This window comes from Haemorhous mexicanus, chromosome 7 (genome assembly GCF_027477595.1).
Source record: "Haemorhous mexicanus isolate bHaeMex1 chromosome 7, bHaeMex1.pri, whole genome shotgun sequence".
NCBI classification, from domain to species: Eukaryota; Metazoa; Chordata; class Aves; order Passeriformes; family Fringillidae; genus Haemorhous; species Haemorhous mexicanus.
In genome coordinates this window covers 40,387,575-40,409,845 of record NC_082347.1, presented here as the reverse complement: position 1 = coordinate 40,409,845, position 22,271 = coordinate 40,387,575, and the positions used below count along the sequence as shown (strand labels likewise).

Genomic DNA, 22,271 nt, shown 5'->3' with positions numbered 1-22,271 from the left:
AAAATAATTCAAATTAATATTATTGTTGTTATATAAAACTGTCACTACAAATCTTTCTTTATGGCAAACAAAGCATCTTTGACAATGGCCCTTTAGCAAAGAAGAGCTGAAAAAGTTGGCAAAGTTTAATTTTCCCACAATGCCCAGCAGCTTGAGTAGCAAATCCAATGGATCATTTTTTCAGTTTAAAATGCAGGAATAAAATTCTATAAATATATTCTTGCCCACGAGATCATATTTGCCCCATTTGCCATTGCTATTTGTGTGATAATTATCCCAAAAAATATTTTAAGTTACCTGAATTCAAGCCAAAAGTACCTTTAAATCGTTTTCAAGCCAGAAGTACCTTTAAATCAAACACCCAGTTAAGTAAGTGGACTGTGAATGGAAGATCAAATTTATGTGTGACTTTTAACATCACATAAAAAATAAAAATATCTTTTAGCAAGATAAATGAGGCACCATAATAAAATGTTCTTGAAAAAAAGGTCATTAGAACATTATAGATTAAAATTCATAGAAAATGGAAAACCACATCCTGAATTCCTGATAAAGAAATCACTGATTTTTCATTGGCATGAAATTTATATAAACATTAGGTTGGAGTTTACACCAAGCTCACTCCCAGCTCTCTGCCACAGCCTCAGAATCCGTTCAAAGACTGAAGTAAAACTGAAATGCAAATTAAAATAATCAAAACTGCAGCCTGACTAATCCCTGAATCATGGAATCATCATTGATTTGGATGCAAAAAGCCTCTGAGATCACCAAGCCCAACCATCACCAGCACCACCATGGTCACCACTGTCCCCAAGTGCCACATCACAGGGCCCTGAAATCCCTCCAGGGATGGGGACTCCAGCACTGCCCTCAACACCTTGTTCCAACATTTGACAACCCTTTCTGGGAAGAAATTTTCCCAAATATCCAACCTGACCCTCCTCTGGAACAGCCTGAGGCCATCTCCTCTTGTCCTGTCCCTGCTCCCTGCGAGCAGAGCCTGACCCCACCTGGCTGCTCCCTGTCAGGAAGATTTAAGGACCAGCAAATCCTTCCTCAATAAGATCAGGAAATCTCCTCCTGGTGTTTATTTTCACATCACCTGCATGCAGAAGGATCTCTCACCCTCCTCACCTCCCTGCTCTCCTGTGCTCCAGGATGGGCACCGACCCCACCCCTGCTAAGAAAACCCCTCTGATCTCTTGGAGAGCCCTCAAATGGAACTACAAACCCTTTTTCCAACATTTACCACAGCACATCCCCTTGCAGCAGCCCCTGGGCCCAAAGGCAACATCTGTGTGGACAATTAATGCCCATTTTCTGGAAGCCTGTGTCTGTCAGAGCCTGCAGCACACCCCAAAATGAGCTGCAGCACATTTCAAACCTTGGCTGCTTGCTTGACATCACCGTGGCTTTGCTGCTGGCATCCCTCCTGACACCTGCACTATCAATTCTCCAGGTTTGTGCCTGGAAATACCTGAATTCTGACATTAAATCTGTCCCTTTCTCAGCCTTCCCATAATTCAGCCTCCCAAATGGAACGAGAAACTCAAAAAAATAAAAAAGGGGTTAAAATTTAAAACCTTCACAAATCACATCCCTCTTAACCCAGTGAATTTGCATGGCAGAATCTGATTCCTGCAGAAGTTTTCCTGCATTTCTATTGGATTCCTTGCCAGTCTTCAAGCAAAGCTCCTGAATACTGGCTCAGGTATGTGCAGACATAAATTCTTGCAGGGATGAGCAAGTTTTACAAGTTGTTGCTTCTTCTTTTCTTCTTAAACTTTTTCAGCAGATCTTTGTGCTGCTTTTTAGATTTCTTTCACATCAATACAACTCACCAAAATCTCATTACAGAAAAAAAGGGAAGTATTTACACTGAGTTACTGATAAAAGAGAAAAAGACATGAAATTATTCACTTGCACCATCTTACTTCTGTATCTGGGAAATAAATTTAAAATAGGATAAAAACAACTTGTGCCAAAACGTTTACAGCTTTTCACAGAGCAAGGAAAAACCACTTTTTTCCCCCTCCAATGATCCATAGAGTAGGACATAGAGCAAAAATTCCACCCACTCTTTTCAAAACCTGGGCTTTCATTTCTTCTTTCCCTTTAGTCTCTGAGCTGCCCTGACTCAGGTGTAAATAACCAAGGTGCAGACTCCAGGTGCTGCTGCCTGGATGGAGGGGCTGAGCTGCACTTTGTGTCCCTCCCCTGCCCCTGTGCTCTGCTCCAGGGCAGCTCAGCAGCCTCAGCACTTCCCTCATCCCAACAGCACTCCCAGAGCCAGGGGATTTATGATTCAGGGAAAAAAGGGAATGTTTAATGTTTTGTGGGCTGGCAATGGACAAAACAAATGCTTCGTGCAGTCAAGGAGAGCTCAAGGACACAAAGTTCACCTGAAAACCCAGAGCCAGTGCTGGTAAGTGAATTGCAGAATATCACAGCCAGGAAAAATTTATTTTCATAAACATGACAATTTAATTATCCTATTAATTGCAGATTAAAAGATTTACATGATAGGGTAACAACATCTCGTGAATTTAAGTTTGAAATTTAAGTCTGTGTAACCAACACATAGAGAATAATCTAAGAAAAATTGGGCATGGAGGGGAAAAAAGGGGTGACCAAGATTCAATTCCTAATTTTTTTTTTCTTTTGTGTGTTATAAAAGTTAATAAAAAATTAGGATCATTGTTGGATCACAGCTTGGATGGGCTGTTGAACAGCCTGGGATAGTGGAAGTGTCCCAGCCCATGGTAGGAGGTGGGATGAGATGGGATTTAAGGTCCTTCCAACCCAGATCATCCTGGGATTCTGTGACTGTACCATGAGCACTTTGCTCATGCACTCAACAGCTGAAATGCCCCACTCAGAGGGTAACAAATACATACATTAATCAAACCACAAGCAATTAATCAATATCCAGAAGGGGGAAAAACAACAAAGAAAAAATAAACCAGAAAAAAAATGACCTAAAAAATGCCAAAAAAACAAACAAGCAAAAAACCCAACAAAAGTCAAATTATTCCCAGTGACATCTGAAAAATTTGTAGGGAAATTCAGATCCACACAATGATCAGATGAGTAACACATTGAAATGGCTATTACTGTGTTCCAGTGGACAAACAGAGACCAGCACTAGAAAACCTCTCTTTCTGCTGTTGGTGCATCCTAAGTTCATCCTTCACCCCGAATTTCCTGATTGATGCACCAAACTTAATGATACAAAACCAGAGAGTAACACAAGATGAAACCTTTACATGGTAATTTTCTCTCAAAGCATAAGGAAACCAAACCATGTAAATCTCCTTTTTTTTTTTTTATTTTAAAAAAGGCTTTTTCAGGATTGCTCCTCTGCAGCCTAAAGCTCCTGACAGAACCTGCAGCATTCCCAAATCCAGCCCTGGCTCTGTAAGATGTATTGCACTGCTTACATCCCAAACAGGCTTGTTCACTGCAAGGAGAGAATTCATTTATTATTAAGGAGCATTGGGGAGGAGGCAAAAAACCCCTAAAACCCTAAAGCAAACTGGTTCCTTATCACTGCAATTTCATTTATTAACACAGCTGGAAATGAGCTGGTGGTAACTCTTTGAGTACCTGGACAGGACGAGACAGGAAAAGAGGAAATGACCTCAAGGTGCACCACAGGAGGGGCAGGTGGGATATTTGGGAAAATTTCTTCCCTGAAAGGGTTGCCCAGCCCTGGAACAGCTGCTTGGGGAAGAGGTGGAGATCCCATCCCTAGAGGGATTTAAGAACTGTGTGGATGTGGCACCTGGTGGCCTTGGTAGTGCTGGGGAAATTGGACTTGATGGTCCTGAAGGGCTTTTCCAACCTAAGCTGAAGTACAGCTCCAGGACCCTGTGCATTCATCCTTCCTCACCATAATAACTGCCACATTTACAGTCCCATGAACACCTGCCACAAATCAGATGGAGGAAACAGAACCTTCAGCTGTTCCTAAGAATCACAGAACCACAGAATCCCACCTTGGTTTGGGTGGGAAGGGACCTCAGAGATCATCCCATCCCATCCCATCCCTGCCATGGCAGGGACACCTCCCACTATCCCAGGCTGCTCCAAACCCCAATGTCCAACCTGGCCTTGGGCACTGCCAGGGATCCAGGGGCAGCCACAGCTGCTCTGGGAATTCCATCCCAGCCCCTCCCCACCCTCCCAGGAAACAATTCCTGCCCAATATCCCACCTCATCCTGCTTTTCTACAGCTTAAGGCCATTCCCCTCTCCTGTCCTACTCCTTAACCCAGTGGATCTCTTCCACTACACAAGAACCTGCCCTTGGCACCCACCAAGCTTTACCAGCATTTATTTTTATTTATCACATCTATCCACAAAAAACAATCCAGCCCTTCTGGATTTTCAACTGAATGAGTTGAAAAACGTGGAAAAACCTCAGGTGCCAGTCAGCCTTGTCTCACCTGGAGCTGCCCATCTCAGGTGAACTGTGGTGCATTGTTATCTCCCTCCACCTGCTTGCCGTGGGACGTCTCTGACAGACTGACCTGAGCTTCCCCAGATCTGGAGATTCATTTCCATGATCAGGGAGTCCTGGAGCCATTCTGCTCATCCCACACCCACATCTCAGCCCAAAACCCACTCCAGGGTGCCTTAAATCAACCCCTTTCTATTTATCAACTCTAACAAAGCTCTCCCCATGTTAAATCAAGGCGAGCGCTGCGTTTCATCCATCACACTCGTACAGGGAGGATTTCCATGTCAGAACAAGGGAACAGCTTTAACAGAAACATGTAAGTAGAAGGGATTAGATATTTTACAGCAGAGAGAACAGAGAGCTCTGATACAAAACTCCATGTACGGGCAAAGTTTACAAATTTCAATCAAATCCAGGTTAAGCACAAAATGGAGGAGTCGGTCACGTCAGGAGAACCACGGCAAAAAATACTGAATGCAACAGTGGTTTTGCACTCTGGCTTCAGTGGAGTCCTTATTTCCTACCAACTTTCAGACCAAACAAATTAGCAATTCATGCTACAGATGTCAGAAGTTATAAAGGAAATTAATGCAACAGTCGAGCTGAAATGAGACTGAGGAAAATGCTGTTATTTTCCCTGTGGACTCGTACGTCCACACACCGAGTTCTGCTTTGTGAAGATAATATCCAGAAAGTGCTCAGCAAAGCTGAAAAAGTAAATATCTAAACCAATTTTTATTTTTTCCCAGAAATGCACGTGAGTGTTGGGTTGAAGTTTTGGGTTTTTTTAAAGATCTAATATTGAAGGATTTGATGTAAATTTGTCATTGGCAATACTCCAGTTTTCTTATGAGGGGTTTAATTCCATGACTTTTGACTAATGCAAATGATAACTCTGAAATCCTGACTAACAGAGCAACAAACTCAGTTCTAAGCTAGAAATCCAACAACTACTGCATTGATGGGACAAGGGAAAATGGCATTAAGCAAAAGGAAAGTAGATTTCTATGGGATTTTGGGGAGAAATTATTCCCTGTGAGGGTGGGCAGGCCCTGGCACAGAGTGCCCAGAGAAGCTGTGGCTGCTCCTGGATCCCTGGAAGTGTCCAAGGCCAGGCTGGAGCAGCCTGGGATAGTGGAAAGTGTCCCTACCCATGGCAGGGGGTGGGAAAAGATTATCTTTATGGTCCCTCCCTATCCAAACCATTCCATGGTTCTGTGAAATACAAAGCACAGCACAGGATGGAAATCCAGTGTGGAATCTGCACATTCACACAAAACAATCAACAGTTTTAGTCTATTTCCAAATTTCCTATTAGCAGCTCTGATGTCAGAATTCAAAGCACACTTTCTATGTTGGATGAATAAATCTCACATGCCAGCATAAATTTTTCATGATTCCTTCATAAATTCCTCATTTCTTGTTGTCAGTTGTCTTGGCAGAAACTAAAATATAGGAAGCTGTAAAAACGTCAATCTGCTTTAATTAAGCCAACTGCCTCCTTCCAGTGGTGCTGGACAAGCCCTGGTGAGGCTACAGATCACCCAGAACACACAGCAAAGAGGGCAAGGGCCTTCTGAAGATCAATACAGAGAATCTCAAACCCTGCCTCATCCCTGAGTGGTTGGTAACCATCTCACAGCTCCCTCAGGTTTTCTAATCCTTGTTTGGGATTCCCGTTTGTTAAACCTGAGTTGTGAGCAGCAAAGCAGGGAGGGGGATTTTCACCCTCTGCAATCAAGGGACAAGAGTTTACTACAATGGTGCATATATTTCATTAGGCTAGGTCAGAAAACAGTAAATTAAAACAGGAAAAATGAAGCAATGGATTCCCACCTGGAGTACTGCACACAGGTCTGGGGTCCTCAACAAAAGGAGGGCATGGAACTGCTGGAGCAAGTCCCCAGGAGGCCACAAAGGTGAAACAGGATATGGAGAACCTCTGCTATGGAGACAGGCTGGGAGAGCTGGGATTGGTCAGCCTGGAGAAGAAAAGGTGGTGTGGAGACCTCACAGCACCTTCCAGGAACTAAAGGGGCTCCAGGGAAACCAGAGAGGGACAATTCACCAGGAACTGGAGTGACAGGACAAGGAGCAATGGGTACAAACTGCCAGAGGGCAGGGTTAGATGGGATCTTGGGAATCAGGAATTGTTCCCTGGCAGGGTGGGCAGGCCCTGGCACAGGGTGCCCAAAGCAGCTGGGGCTGCCCCAGGATCCCTGGCAGTGCCCAAGCCAGGCTGGACACTGGGGCTGGGAGCACCTGGGACAGGGGAAGGTGTCCCTGCCATGGCAGGGGTGGAAGGGGATGAGCTTTAACGTCCCTTCCAGCCCAAACCATCCTGTGGTGCCATGATTCCATGCAGAATGAGAATCCTCTCATCAACAGACAACCACAGCAGAGCTGAGCACGGGCTCTCCAAGGAGAACCAAACTCCCCTCCTGAGCTTTTCTCTATGCTCTTCCCAAGGAATACAGCAATAGGTGATCCTTGAGATGCCCTTCCAGCATGGGATCCTATAATTCCATGCTATATTCCACATCCATTGTTCAAGAGACATTCCAGAAGAACTAAGAGTGGGTCCCTCAAGGAGCACCAAGGCCCCACTGCTCCTTCAGCAGAGTCAGAATATTGTGAGGGAAAAGGAGGCTTTGGACAAACTGGAAAAGATGAAGAATAATTCTTAAAGAACCTAAAAATCCTTAAATTCTGTTAAAAACATTGAAAATCACAGGTTTGTGATTTTGAAGAACAGAAAACTCTGGAACTCTGGCCAGGAAACATTATTTTCAGGGATACAAGCACTGGCAAGTGCTGAATGCACACTTCTAAGTCTACAAAGTGCTGCACCAAAACAGGAAAGTACAGCTCCACATGACACCAAATATAAGGTAATATCTGTGATTCATATCTCAAAGATGGAAATATTTTTCCTCAAGAAAACTTTGTCCTCATTTTCCTCGAGGAAACACAAGTGAAGTGGTTGTGGAAGGAGCATGTTGTCAAAAATAGTCTGACAAATAAAAAGTTATTCTGGTGTTGAAGAGGAACTTAAAGAAAACATGTTTGGTTTTGACAGTTGGCAATTTCACATTGATTTTTAAAAATGAAACGTGGTTTCTGCATGAGAAGATGCAAAACAGTCCAGAAGGAAGAACATGAGACAACAAGTGTGGGAAGGAAAGTGAATCCTCACAAAGCCATCCTTGTATCACAGCTCCCTTAAAAACCTCACTGACGCAAACACGCAACTGAAATTCATCCCAGAAATGTTTCTGTTTGTACATCTTCATGAGTGAACTGTCAGAAAATCTTCATTATATTCTCCTGCATCTTTTTTTGAGTACTCCTCTTACACCTCACATAGTGCAGACGTGACCAGGCCAGCTACAGGCAAATCATACAAAGTAATTACATTTCAACAGTCAAACACAGAGAGGAACAAACCCAGGGAGTGCCTGAGCCCTCAGAAGGAAAATTCCAGCATTAAGAAACACAGAATGTCATAAAGGTGATTTTTTTGTTAACACAGAATCACTGCTCCTCTGACAGATAAGAACCAAAATACATTTTCACATGGAAGATGAGAAAAGAAGAAATGAAATTAAAAACTGGAGGGTGGGGGGGGGGGTACAGCTGTTGAAGCCTTCCCTGCTTCCTGTGCAGTTTGTTTGTCCGTCCATCCATCCATCCATCCATCCATCCATCCATCCATCCATCCATCCATCCATCCATCCATCCATCCATCCATCCATCCATCCATCCATCCATCCCTGTGAAGGACTCTGCAGGAGCCCATCTGGTGGACTCAATTCCCAGAGTTTTTGAGGATAAGCTGACTCACCCCATGCCGTGGTGCATTTCAGTGCTCATGTTCCAGAAGACTCCTCCTGCCCTGTGCATTCCCAAAGTGCTCTGCAGCTGCATCCCAGGTTTCCACCAGGCAGAGCTTTAGCTCTGGCTCTGCACCAGCTGCAGGAGTCAGGGGACACCTGAGCCAGCAGAGAGCTGCCCAAGCCAATCAAACCACCCAGAACTTCACACACGGAGCCAGGGCACGATGCTGCACCACAGGAGTGCTGTGGGTTATGGAGAGGTGGCTCTGTCACCATGGAGCTCCAAAGGGAATTGGGGCAGAGATGGGATCAGGGATCAGGTGCTCCACTTCAGCTCCTTCTCTCTGAAGCCACTTGCAGAGAGAGAGAGAAACTTCTCATGCCACTGATAACCACGGTGACCTGAGATCTGACAGTTTTCACAGCTTCTGCAGCAGCCACACATTATTATTTTTTCCTTTTCCTGGAGTTGCTGGCAAGCAGCAAACACCTCCCACAAAGGGCAGGTGGGTGCTCTCCCCAGTCTCCAGGTGAGAGCTTAGGGGAGCTGAAGCCAGGCAGGGGTGGGGAAGGTCAGAGCAGGAACAGCAGAGGCATTTCCAGAGTGCCAGGATGCTCTGGATGCAGCTGGGAACATGGACAGGCTCAGGGGAAGATGGAAGGTGCAGGGGGAAGCCCTTCCCATACATCCAGGACAAAAAAATTGAAAAAGCTGGGAGAGTAAAGCTTCTGTCCCAGGAAGAGCAAATCCAAACAGATCCCTGAACACACTGACAGTAAATTCCCTTTGCAGCTCAACAGGCCTTTGGTGAATGTTTATGCACACGGAATTTAAAGAAGGAAAAGATTTGCTTTTAATATCTTTCATGTTATTGCTTTGAACATCCCAAATGAAAAACATGCTGGAAGTTTAAAGTTCAGCCACTCAAGGCACAGTGTATGCCTCAGGATGGATATTTCCTAACACCAGTGATAATCAATATCCATCACCCATATCCTAAAGACACTTTCATTTTGGTTAAAGCTAAAAAATCATGAATTTACCTTCTCAGTTCAGCCTGCTCATCCCAAGATCTAGAAAGATCTCTGGTTTACTACCTGCAAGTGCCAGCTTTTCTGTAACACTTCTGATGGAAAAGGAGAAACATCCATCAAAAAAGGCTGAGCTCAAGCTCTGCCTGCAATGCACTGAGAGGGAGAGATGACTTTTCAGTGCTTATATTCAGTGATATAAACCTTCAAACTGGTGATAGCCAATGATCTGACACCTCTTTTCTCCCTAAATATGCTTTAAACTCTTCCTGCCCTACAATCACCCATCTGTTATGTCGGAGCATGAATAATTTCCTTCTTTAAAAAAAAACCTCCAGTTCTTTCTATAGTGGCTGTGCTTTCTCATACTCCCACGGTAAAAGCTTGTTTTCTAGAATATGTTCATGAAATATTTCTGATCCTAAAATTTAATAACCCCAGAAAAGGCCTTGCTGGCTTTTTAAGCATCGAGGCTGCTGCTCTCAGAAGCCAAAATGCTGCACCACTGTCAGTCATTGAAAAAGATGAAAACTCAGAAAAGGAACATGTTGGCAAGGTAAGAGCAAGCAGGGGTTTAGGCATATTTCACCCAAATTGTATTAAATTAATAATTGGGTTGGACACTATTCTTGTGAATCATTAAAAAATAATAGATTAAGATCAAAGTACTATTTTATAGTATGTACAATATCTCTGTTAAGTGAAGCTGCTCTAAGTACTGAAAATCCTGAAGTCACCCATTGATGTGGGTCAAGCCCACAGAATTTCAGAGCAAAGCTCACTACAGAAATCTGAATTGCAGACTAACAGCCAAAAATGCATTTAAGCCTGAAAATAACATCCAAACAACCATTTTTTGTTACTTTTTAAGACTGAAATATTGGGGTTTTTTTACAATACTGAAAAAGATGAATAAACCCCAAGTGTGAAAAAGCAGCCCATCCCTGGGTATCTTTAAATGGGCAATGGTAGTAACTGGAATGGTGCTGATGTGGAAAAAGAATGATTCAAAGTGAAAGCTGCTACACCTTCCCTGTTAAAAATAAACATCACGTGGTGTTAGCTTTGACTTGGTAAAAATGGAGCCTTGCTTTGGGATTTAACACCTTCAGCTTTATTTAATTAGCTCCTTCACTCTGCTGCTTTTATAAGCACCAAGTGTTCCCACATCGTGCTCATGCCTTACATCCTGTGCTAAAATCATCCCAGAACGTTCATATTTGGGGCTGTGACGTGGACACCCTTCCTGGGGGGTTCAACGTGCACAAAATGAGCACTCAGGGCACCAGAATTCCAGTTAAAAACTGCAAGACCACGTCCAGGTGGGTTTGGATGCTCAGGCAGAATGTTTTTTCCTTCCACCACAGAATCATGGGATCATTCAGGTTGGAAAAGCCCTGTAAGATCATTAAGTCCAACCTGGCATTCCAAAGTCACCACTGACCTGTGTCCCCAGGTGCCACCAGGATGCTCCATGGTCTTTGGATTCCCATCACCAAAGGGCACCATCATCATTTCTCACTCTTGGTTTTGGTCACACGTCCCAAGGATCATTTTTCCTTTGGGAACTTACAGAGCAAATCTCCTCTGGGTGGTCCCAAGGAATGTGGTGCTGCAGGCACCAAAACTGGCTGTGAGGAGCCAGGAAAAGCAGAATAAAGCTGGAAAAGCCCCCAAAGCTCCATGAAATGAGAAAGCAAATACTTGGATGCAGCTTCAACCCAAACACCCACACTGGTACAATAATGTGAATTCAAATGTTCATGAGCTCATCTTAGAGAGAGCTAAACTTTGAGTATCTGCTCACCAGGGCCTCTGGAGTGGGTTCAGGCAGCAGTGGGGAAAAGAACATTAGAATCACAAGATTAAATGTCAAATTTAAAATGACAGTTAAGGGTTTTTTCAGTTGTAATTAGGAAATTGTAAGAAAACTTTAAATTAAAGGAAGGTTTACACTAAGGATCTGTCTGAGGAAACGTAATCTGCCAAGGGTTTCTGCTGCTCCTGAAGTAATTAGAGCACAAAACAAAAACCAAAAACATGTAGCAACATTATTATCCATCATTTACGGCACAATATATTGAATTCTTCTTAGTTAATTTGATAAAAAGTATGATAAAACCCAAATTGATAAAGATATTGGCTGCTAAAAGGCTTCAGAGTCCAATCATCCCAAAGTATCTTAATGTCAACTCATGTTTAGATTCCAGAAGGGAAAATAATATTGGAATCATTGTGTTCCATTTGAAATTACTTTGGCAAAGCTTCTTCAGGTCTCAGTCAGCTCTCAGCAGAGAATTACCACAGCACACAGGCTAATAACCTCTTACAGCTTTCTGTCTAAACAATGTGTAAAACCCAGCAGTTCTCAACACTGTCAAGATGCAAGTTGGGAAAAAAAAAGAGGGCAAGTAGCCAAACAAATGAGTTGGCTTTCCAAGGATCTTGTTAAAAACAAAGGAAACCAGACATCCACAGCATCCTGTGGGTGATGGTTCCAAAAAGAGAGGAATAAAAAGCCACTTCAACATTCTCTTGCTTTTTCTTAACGTAGCAGTTGAGCCACGCTGGCTCTTGCACTGTGTGAAGATCCCGTGCCCTGTTTTTCCTTAAAATATCCCATTTCTGAGCCAGTCTGGGAAATGACAGACTGGGAGGTGCCTCTCAACTGCTTGTGACTTTAGAGCAGGTAAAATACACCAGGGGACAACCAGCAGGTGTTTGGGAGGAGTAGTCACTCCTACCTGTGATTCCCTGTGGAATATCCTCCATGGAAAACCCCCAGCAGAAACATGGGATGTCCCCTGGATTGAAGATTACTCTAAATAATAGTGACAGGATGAGAGGAAATGGCCTCAAGCTGTGCCAGGGAGGATTAGGCTGGATATTAGAGAAAATTTCTTCATGGAAAGGGCTGTCCAGCAGGGCAGTGGTGGACACACCATTCCTGGAAATGTTCAAAAACTGCATGGAATGATCGTTTGAGGATGAGGTGCTGCTGCTGGGTTGGTGCTGGACTCTGATCTCAGAGCTCTTCCCCAACCTCAACAACTCTATAATAAACCCACAGATTCCTTGACGTTCCTCAGCTTTATAAGAACACGGAGCATTCAAAAGGTTTTGAAGGGATTCAATCTGTCCCCACTCCAAGGAGGACAACCAGCTCATGCTCAGGAATTTTCCACGTCTAAACCTCACCACTCCCTCACTACTTAAAACTTTCCATGGTGCCAAAACCAGCAAAAATTCATTCTTTCAACAGAAGATAAAAAATAATCTCAAAAAAATCCTTTGTTCACCTTTTTCCCCTTGAACTCAAGAACAGCAGCAGTTGGGATCATTTTATCCCTCTGTGTTTCTTCCTAGTGCAGGGAGCTGTTCCCTTCCACACAGTTCTTTGCTTCCAAGTCACTGGAATTTTCTTGCAGCAAAACAAAGATGAGGTGTCATGGGGTTGCTGCTGAGCAATGAAGGTGGAGCTAATGCTGCACAGCAATGTTTTGGAAGCAAAGTTAAAAGCAAGATGTGCTTTAGGATGAAGAGGACCTGCAATAGCCTTCTCCTGCTTTTACAGAGCTGCCATGGCTCTGAGATCTCCATTCCTGGCAGGACACCAAATCCCATCCACCTTTAGGGACAGGAAAATGTCTTTGTCAAGGGAAGCACAATAGTATAATCCAGAAAATAGCAGCATCACAGTGGATGCTGGACATGGTCACCAGCCCAAGCCCACCTTGCCACAGGAAATCTTCCCAAAAACCCAAGATGGCTCTGGACATAGAAAAACCATAATTAAGATGATACAATTATGACCAACAAGGTAATTATTTTAGTGCTGGAAATCGTTGTTCTGCCTCTAGACCACGGGAGGGATTAATCATGACCCAAAAAGATGGAGGGAGTGCTCAAAAAAGGAGCAGATGGATTTGGGAGGGCTCACACCTCACACCCACATCCCAAGATTGGCAGCTTCACTGGGTGCTTCTCAGAATCCCAGAATGGTTTGGGTTGCTAAGACCTTAAATCCCATCCCACCCCTGCCATGGCAGAGACACCTCCCACTGTCCCAGGCTGCTCCAAACCCCAATGTCCAACCTGGCCTTGGGCACTGCCAGGGATCCAGGGGCAGCCACAGCTGCTCTGGGAATTCCATCCAGCCCCTCCCCACTCTCCCATGGAACAATTCCTTCCCAAAATCCCATCAAACCCTGCTCTCCTTCCATGACTTTTCCATCACAAATGATCACAGATTGCAGAAATTAAGGAAAAAACCAGATCATGAAATCCAGTGGGCTGCCCCAACTGCTCATCAGCTCTCACAGCCACACCATTATCAATATTCCACCAATGCCAGTGACATTTCTAACTCCAAAGGCTGGCAGAAAACCACCTGCTACGGGGTGGAAACCATCAAGGGAAAAGAGCACCTGCTGAAGAATATTCCTTCAAGGAATCTCAGCTCTTTGAATAAGAAAATACCCTGTTATTTCAAACACAGTCAAGTATATTCATTTTCCTCCCAGGTGCAGTTAATTTGACAGGTACAATGCTAAAGCAAAAATCCTGCAAGGTCTTTCCTGAAAAGGTCAGTACATTATGCAACGGGGTTTTATGGACAGCAAAAAAATTCTCTCCTTCTACAGAAATTTTAGATGATTTATCAATGTGCATTTGTGTCTTTTATTCCCAGATGAAGAGCAAACTTTGGGGCCCACGAGTTCATTTTGAGAGCTCTTTTCTAAGGAAGTTCCAAGCTTTAAAAATTGTTATCCTTGGTCTATACATGGGAAATAGTGGGAGGTTTTTCTATACAGAGAAATATTCAGCACTAAAGAAAAACAAAATTGCTCCCATTTGAAGTCTTATTGCATTCCAGCCCTGAATTAAATTATTTGATTGTTCAAGCTGCATGTCTGGACTCTTAAACTTTCTAAGTAAGCAGAGTCCTGTAGGAAATGCATTAATAGTCAGGAAAAGTAGCAGCAATTCCTTCTAATCCAAGCTTTTTGTACTGTTCAAACTCTTCTTGAAACAATGCATCCCTCGGCCTCCAAAAACATAATTGCATTTCAAACCCTTCCTTCATCCCAACTGCAATTTAGAAATGTAAACCAGTTACCCTATTCCACTAAAAGATATATTGAGGAAATATTTAAGTGATCAGGGCCCCAATTATAGACTTGGAATTTCAAGTAACATCCAATAATCATAAAATTGAGTGGTTAAGGTTGGTAAAAAACCTTTAAGGTCATTGAGTCCAACGCTCAACCCACCTTGTTCCAGATGTTTTTGGAACACCTCCAGGGATGGGGACTCCACCACTGCCCTGGGGAATGCCTGACAACTCTTTCCATGGAAGTTTTCCCTAATCCAATCTAAACCTCCCCTGGAGCAATTTAAGGCCATGAATAATGTCTTTGAACATGGAATTAACACAGGCTTGAACCCACAAAGGGATCTGGGAAACGAAATGATGATTTTAAAGCTTTTTTCTGCTCCCTCCACCCCAATCCCAAAGATTCAATAATACCTGATAGGCTGTGAAACTGGGATGCCTTGCTTTTCCTGTAGTTTGCCAGGATCTTTGCCATCCTTCTGGCCTCTTTTCCCCTGTTATGAAAACTACCCCTCATCCAGCAGGAGCTCGGGATGGATTTTAAATCAGAGCTCTTGCACTTGCACTCATCTGATGGATGCGACTTGACTGCTCAATTATGTAAGTGCAAAGAGCCTATTTTCATACATTTATTAAAACCATCCTGCTTTTGTTTCCATAAGCCTGCCTCCAACCCAGCACAATATCACCATTAAGCCAAATTTCCATAAGCTAAACCCAGATTTAAGTGTGGCTTTGGGGGCCTTGTCAGGAAGGATAAACTCAGAGGCTGCTCGTGAAGGTCCCGAGCTGCGCAGAAGTTGCTGCGGCTCCTGACGCACGTCAGGGTTTGCCCACTGCTGATGGATGGTCACAAACATCACTGGAGGTAATTCTGAGAGCACAGCACGGATCTGACAGGTACTGCTATGACAACCAGGCAGCAGAACTGCCTACATTTCCCTGGAAGCTCCAAAAATAAACATTCCAGGACATGTTTATCGGGAGCGGCTCCCCCGTCCTTTGTCCTCCTCTTTGCAAGGCTTTTTTTTGGCTTTTCATACAGAAAATTCATCGAAATTCTGGGCTGCTGGGCTGGGTTTGGGTGGGGTTGAGGGCATTTTCTCCATGGAAGGTGTGGGGTGGTGGTTTGGATTTGTGCTGGTAACAAGGGGCATAATACAGGAATATTTCCATTGCTGCTGAGCAGAGTTTGGGGCTGTGATAATTCCCTGAGGAGCTTTTCCAGTGCCCAGCCATCCTTTGGGAAGAATCTTCGCCTGATATCCAACCTAACCCTCCCTGACACAACAGGTAACACCCTCCAGATTCCCTCCCCAGGCCAGCTCTATTTCCTCTGGAAAAAATAACCAATGGAGACAAGAAACCTCATTTTCACTGAGAGCATCTCATCCCTTTCTCTCTGACTTCAAAAGGCAAAACAAACAGGTATTTTATGTAAATGTGGACATTAGAAACAGAAAATAGAACAGCAAACATCAAATTCTTTTTTCATAGGCAACTCAGCTTCCACTGGCACAGCTGCAGATGAAAGTAGCAGCTACAAATTAATATATCATAAGGTCTTACCAAAGGAACTGAATTGTCTCAAATGCCAAAAGTAAGACCAAAGACTAAATTATTTTCATTTACGGAACCGTAGGGAGGAATTGCTTTCATGTTCTGAGATATGTGTTTAGGAGGAACCTAAGTTTAGCTTGTCAGCTTCTGACAAAAGTTAACAACAATTTCTAAAACATTTCGGAATCATTTCGAAACATGCTTTCGATGGGGGAAATGGAAACAAGACAGAATCACAAAATCCCTGCCTTTTCTTGTAACTGCTTTTACAGATCCAGCTCCTCGTGTGTGCTTTCCTGGAGATGCCTGGAATGAAGAATCTGCCTCCAAAGCACTTCCCAGACCTAGCCAGAAACACAGGAAAACTCTCTGATTGCTTAAAACTGTTAAATGCAGATATTGTGGTTTGAATAGGAATAACTCTTCCTGAGAATGTGGGCACAGACAAACCCAACAGTGGATAAGTATCCCAAAAGGAATTTAGGGTTACATTTCCAGCTCCTCCTTACAAGGAGCTGTTTCAAAAGAGCATTTAATGGTCCCTTATCCATCTCTCTCATCCCTCAGTGGTTTTTTCCATCTCCTTTCCTTGGATGTTGTTGTTTACAGTAAACCTGGGGCTGATCTGGACCAAAATTTGGAAGTGAAAGGAAAAGCCACTGCATCACTTTGAATATTCTCTTCCTTTACCCCCAAAATGCTGATCAGCCACCTGCAAACCAATGTCCCCTCAAACACACTGGTGGCAATTCCATCAAACTGGGAACACCAACACCTTGGGCTCTGAATCACAAATTGCTTTGCTAAAATGAGAATTCTACAACATGAGACAAGTCAGCAAATAAAATATTGTACAAAAAAGGGGAGAATTCTGTTGTTAGGTATGAAGATTTCTTGTGTTCATTTTGGCATGAAAGGTGGGAACAGAGCGTGGCTCCCTGAGGTGTTGGAACAAAGGCTTGGGATGTGATCCTGAACTTGGGATGTGATGCTGAGCCTGGCACAGCAAAACTGGGAGGCAGAAAAGAGAGAGGACCCTCGTGTTTTCATGCACTGGACCAAAACCAGGCAGGCAAAGTTTTCAGAATAATTTCTGTCACTATTAATGAATGTGCAGAATTTATAAATATATATATAAAATATATATATTTCTATATATTTATCCCACTGGTAAAGGTCAAAAATAGAATACTAAATTTGAACTAAACTTATATTTGCAAATATTTCCTGTAATCCAGTCGTTCACATGCATTTCTCCATTTCCCCTCTTCCCCCATGCCTATAACTTTATCTCATCCAGAATATTTGAAGCCACTGCCTAATCCAGAGTATTTTAATCTGGAAGCAAAGCACTGCATGGAGAGGAGCTTTAGGAGAAACCTCCTAAAGGACTGGTCTAAAAGAGGAATTAAAACTCCATTTTCCAGCTATTTTTATTCTTTTTCCCATTGTTTCACACTACCAGATACATTCCACGCAAAGAAACAAATGAAATTATGGATACATTTAAAATTTAGTTCCCTTGATTTGGTTCATGGCACAAAACTGCCCAAGGAGGTGCTTTCAGAAACAACACAAAATTGCACATTTGGAATTATTTCTATGGAGGGGATGCCACAGCTTTAAAAGACAGAATTTGTTCTTAAATTTCATCTGGTTTTCTTCAATGAAACTTTATAAGGGTGGAAATAAATGGAGCAGATGGACAAAACAAGGTATTTTACAATGCAGCTTTCTGGGCTAGGAAACCACGTTAACTCCAACAGGAGAAATGAAAAGCATGGAAATCAACAGGGAACTTCCAAAGGAGCTGGTGCAATGGGAATGAAAGAATGAGGGAATTAGGGATGAACAACCCTCCTCAGGACATCTGAAGATCCTCTTCAACACCAAAAAGACTGAGAAGTGTTTTTGTTTTTAACTTTAAATACTACTCAGATATTCTGCAGGCTCTGAGGGAAGTCAGGAAGAATCAAAGATCATCAACACATCCCTTTTCTGCTTCCTCAGGACTCCATGTTCAGCATGGAAAAAGACAAGACTATTTTTAAGGATAAAAATTCCAAGTCTCTGTCCTAACTGTGAACCATCATACTTTGAACTGCTCCAGATTTTCCACAAGGAACTGCCTGGGGGAAGAATCCCTTTGTGCTTTAAGGAAAAAACCATGGGCAGGGAAAGGTTCATTTTGTACCTCTGCTCTTTCATTTGTTTGGCCAGAATTTCACAGTGCCAAAAAAACCCAAGGTGAAATCCCTACCCAAGTGAACACTGAGAGGTCACCTGGCAATAATGTGAAGAGAACACAATTCCAGACTGGACTGGGTGAGAATGGACCTTAAATCCCATCCACTGTCACCCCCTGCCATGGCAGGGACACCTCCCACTGTCCCAGGTGCTCCCAGCCCCAGTATCCAGCCTGGCCCTGGGCACTGCCAGGGATCCAGGGGCAGCCACAGCTGCTCTGGGAATTCCATCCCAGCCCCTCACCACCCTCACAACCAATAATTCCTTCCCAGTCTCCCACCCAGCCCTGCCCTCTGGCACTGGGAGCCATTCCCTGGGTCCTGTCCCTCCATGCCTTGTCCCCAGTCCCTCTCCTGGAGCCCCTTCAGGCCCTGGGAGGGCTCTGAGCTCTCCCTGGAGCCTTCTCCTCTCCAGGTGAGCCCCCCCAGGTGTCCCAGCCTGGCTCCAGAGGGGCTCCAGCCCTGGAGCAGCCCCCTGGATCCTGTCCATGAGCTGACTGTCCCTCCTGTGCTGGGCTGACACAAGAACACTCCCTGCACTAGTGACCACACTGTAATTGCCCTGTCTCCACTCAGCACAGTCAGTTAAGGCATTAAGAATGCCCAAACACAAACCTTCCCAATCCTGTTTCAAATCTCTCCCAAACTTCAGGAACCCCAGAGTTCTCCTGTTGACAGGTAACACATGCTGGGAGGGTTTCCCTACACCTCCAACACAGCTCCCAAGGCACTCGGAGCTGCTGAAGCACAACCACTCTCAAAATTAATCAAAAAAGAAATAAATCCAAAGAGCTTCACATGTTCCTCATCAGCTCTCAATGTGCTCCTTATTTCAAACACCAGGTGCTTCCCAAGCATTCCAAACCAGCAGGAAGAACCCAAAGATGGCTCAATTTCCTGACTCCTACTTGTTCAGAACAGATTTTATTAGGGAGTTAAGGAGACTTCAGAAGCCAAGATTAAAGTTGTGGTGCATTTTTATAAGGAGAGCAGGAGCTGTGGTTCAGGATTTTATATAAGGAAACGCTGACAACTTTACAGCCATGGTAGCTTCCAGTAAATGCAGAAGAGATTTCTCCAGGCAACTGGTAAATATAATGTTTTTCCCTTATACTTTCATCTCAGTACACATAAAAGCATTTGACACACTTAATAAAATGTCACCAGCATAAAACACTGCACAAAGGAATGCTAAATAATGACAGAACTGCAATTACTGGGGAAAAAATGAGCATTAGGAACATTTTCAGCCTCTCTCTACATTACTGGGGTGATGGAATTTGGATTTAAAAGCTTTCTTAATTCTTCTTGAAACACCAGTGAAAACATTCCTGGACATACAACTTCATACAACACCACCAAATGTGAGGTCATATGCAAAACATGCAACTCACCTCCAAAGAATAAACTGAATTACTTTAAGATATGGATAGAAAAACATGTAATTCACCCTCCAAAGAATAAACTGAATTATTTTAAGATTTGGATAGAATTTTACTGCACCTGGAGTCAGCTCCAAAATCCAGGTTCTCAAACTGACGCCACCCTAAATTTTAGGTGGCCTCCAAGAGCCCTAAACCAGGCCACTACAATGCTGCTCCAGAGCCAATACTTCAATAATTCTTTGCATCAGAGGAGGAGGAGAAGGCAGGGCAGGCTGGCTGCAGTTGCTGTTTCCAGGCAACCCCACAGTTGTGGAGAGCTCTGGAGCTTCTCCCTGTGCACTCAGGAGAGCTCTGGAGCCTCTCCCTCTGTACTCACTTGTTCTGCATCATGTTCATGATCACCCAGTCGAAAGGATAGACGTTCTTCCCAATCAGGTTCTTGAACATGATGAATGTCTCCATCAGGAAATCCTAAAAGAAGAGATAATATTTGAGATAGTCGGACCAAGGAACTCCAAGGGGTGGTGGTAATTATTGATGACTGCACTCCAAAGGGGTGTTTGTGTTCTGCTTCCTCAAAAAGACATTTTTCATTAAAACACACCTAAATCCTACTCAAGCACATTTACACGTGTTGCCCAGAAATCCTACAGTAATTCCACTTCAGAAATTGTAACAACAGAAATCACACATTTCAGCAACCCATGGGATTCATCAAGGTGAAGCACTGGTTCACCTATTATCCAAAAGGAGTTTTTACTGGAAAAAACATCATTTTTTTCCATACTACGGACAAAACCTCTCAGTTCCTTCGTGTATTGTGACACACCTGTCATGACACACTCTTGGGAAGTTGATAAAAGCACATTGGTTCATGGAAAGAGGAAAAAAAACCAAGCTAAATATTCATTTCATTCTTAGGATTGCACTAAGAATACTCCCTGAAGTCAGGTGATGAATAATCCCTCCCTTCATGGATATTCTCAGAAATTGAGATTATTTATGTATTAAAATAAAAACATCTTCCAGCTCAAATAATCACTTCCACCTGGGGCAGAGGACAAAAATGGTTTGGACATCTCAAAACTGGGAGGGACCCTCCCTAAGAGAGCAGCAGGAATTGCTTCTGCAAGTAAAAAGCTGCCCAAGAACAAGTTAATTTAATAGCATAAACCAATTTATTTCTACACAGCTATAAACACACAGCTCTTTGGACCAGAAACTTTGTGTACTTTACAATGTAAATCATCTCCTACAATTTGGGAATCTGTAATTGCTATCTAACAATTTCTGTGATATCAAATGCTGCAAGAAAGATAAAGGGGAAAAGAGAACTTCATGCAGAAAGTCCTTGATCCACTTCACACAGAGATAAAAATGAACTTCTATTCCAAGGTTAGAATATCTTCCCTTTGATACAGTTTCTCAGCAATGGTATTTATCTGGTCTATCTTTAAAATGTCAAATGCCTACAAAAAAAAAAACCCCAATATGTTCCATCAACTGGACTTTTAACTAAGACTGGTTTCTGTGTAACCTTTTCAGTGAGAAACCAATCTGAAGTCCTTGCTCTCATCAGTCTTTCTTCAGCTCTGAGAGCCAAGATCTTCAGCAGATTGATCTTTTAATCCACTGCTCTGTTCAAATGTTTTCCTGGCTCAGAAATTCCCCATGAGTGGATGCAGGGAGCTGCAGAGACCCTGAGGACACAGCTTGGAGATCAAGAACCCCAGAATCCCTGACTGGTTTGGGTGGGAATGGACCTTAAAGCCCATCTTGTTCCACACCTTCCCCTGTCCCAGGTGCTCTCAGCCCCAGTGTCCAGCCTGGCCTTGGGCACTGCCAGGGATCCAGGGGCAGCCCCAGCTGCTCTGGGCACCCTGTGCCAGGGCCTGCCCACCCTGACAGGGAGCAATTCCCAGTTCCCAATATCCCACCCATCCCTGCCCTCTGGCAGTGGAAGCCATTCCCTGTGTCCTGTCCCTCCATCCTTGTCCCCAGTCCCTCTCCAGCTCTCCTGGAGCCCCTTTAGGCCCTGCAAGGGGGCTCTGAGCTTTCCCTGGAGCCTTCTCCTCTCCAGGCAGGTCCTTCCTTCCCATCTTTCTGCTGGAGGGTCTCACTTCCCAAATATTGCTGCAGAAGCCCTTTGTGCAAACATCCCCCCTGGATTCAGGGAAAAGGAGCTCAGATGGGCTTGTGTGACTTAAACCAACCGAGTTAACCCAGCTGATTCTGACCAGCTGACAGCTTCTCTGGGCACCCTGATTCCTTCCTTCTCTGGGCACCCTCATTCCTTCCCTCTCAGCCAGGAATTCCTTCCCAATCTCCCATCCATCCCTGCCCTCTGGCAGTGGGAAGCCATTCCCTGTCCCTCCAGGCCCTGGTAAATATTGTCTCTCCATGTTTGCTATTTCACAAAGCAAGGTGACATTTCCCCTCTCTGGAGCCATCCCAGACACACCTGGACCCTGCCCTGGCAGGGGTTGCACTGGGTGATTTCCAGAGGTCCTTTCCACCCCCAGCTATTCTGGGATTCTGGGACCTTCCAGGGTGCTGGGCTCCACCATGTGCACAACACTCCTGGTGAAAGAGCTCCTCTGCCATTTTAGCACACAACGTCAGCAACAATCACAGA

The 22,271-nt window shown here is 43.9% G+C and overlaps 1 protein-coding gene across 3 annotated transcripts in view; it reads right to left on the bottom strand.

Annotated features, from left to right (window-relative positions):
* DOCK1 (dedicator of cytokinesis 1) overlaps nt 1-22,271 on the bottom strand; it is a 278,288-nt gene that overhangs the window by 98,304 nt on the left and 157,713 nt on the right. For all 3 annotated transcript variants that reach the window (XM_059852216.1, XM_059852217.1, XM_059852218.1), the window contains exon 29: nt 20,013-20,107. In XM_059852216.1, coding sequence (XP_059708199.1) covers nt 20,013-20,107 — 95 coding nt within the window. The remainder of the gene's footprint in view (nt 1-20,012; nt 20,108-22,271) is intronic.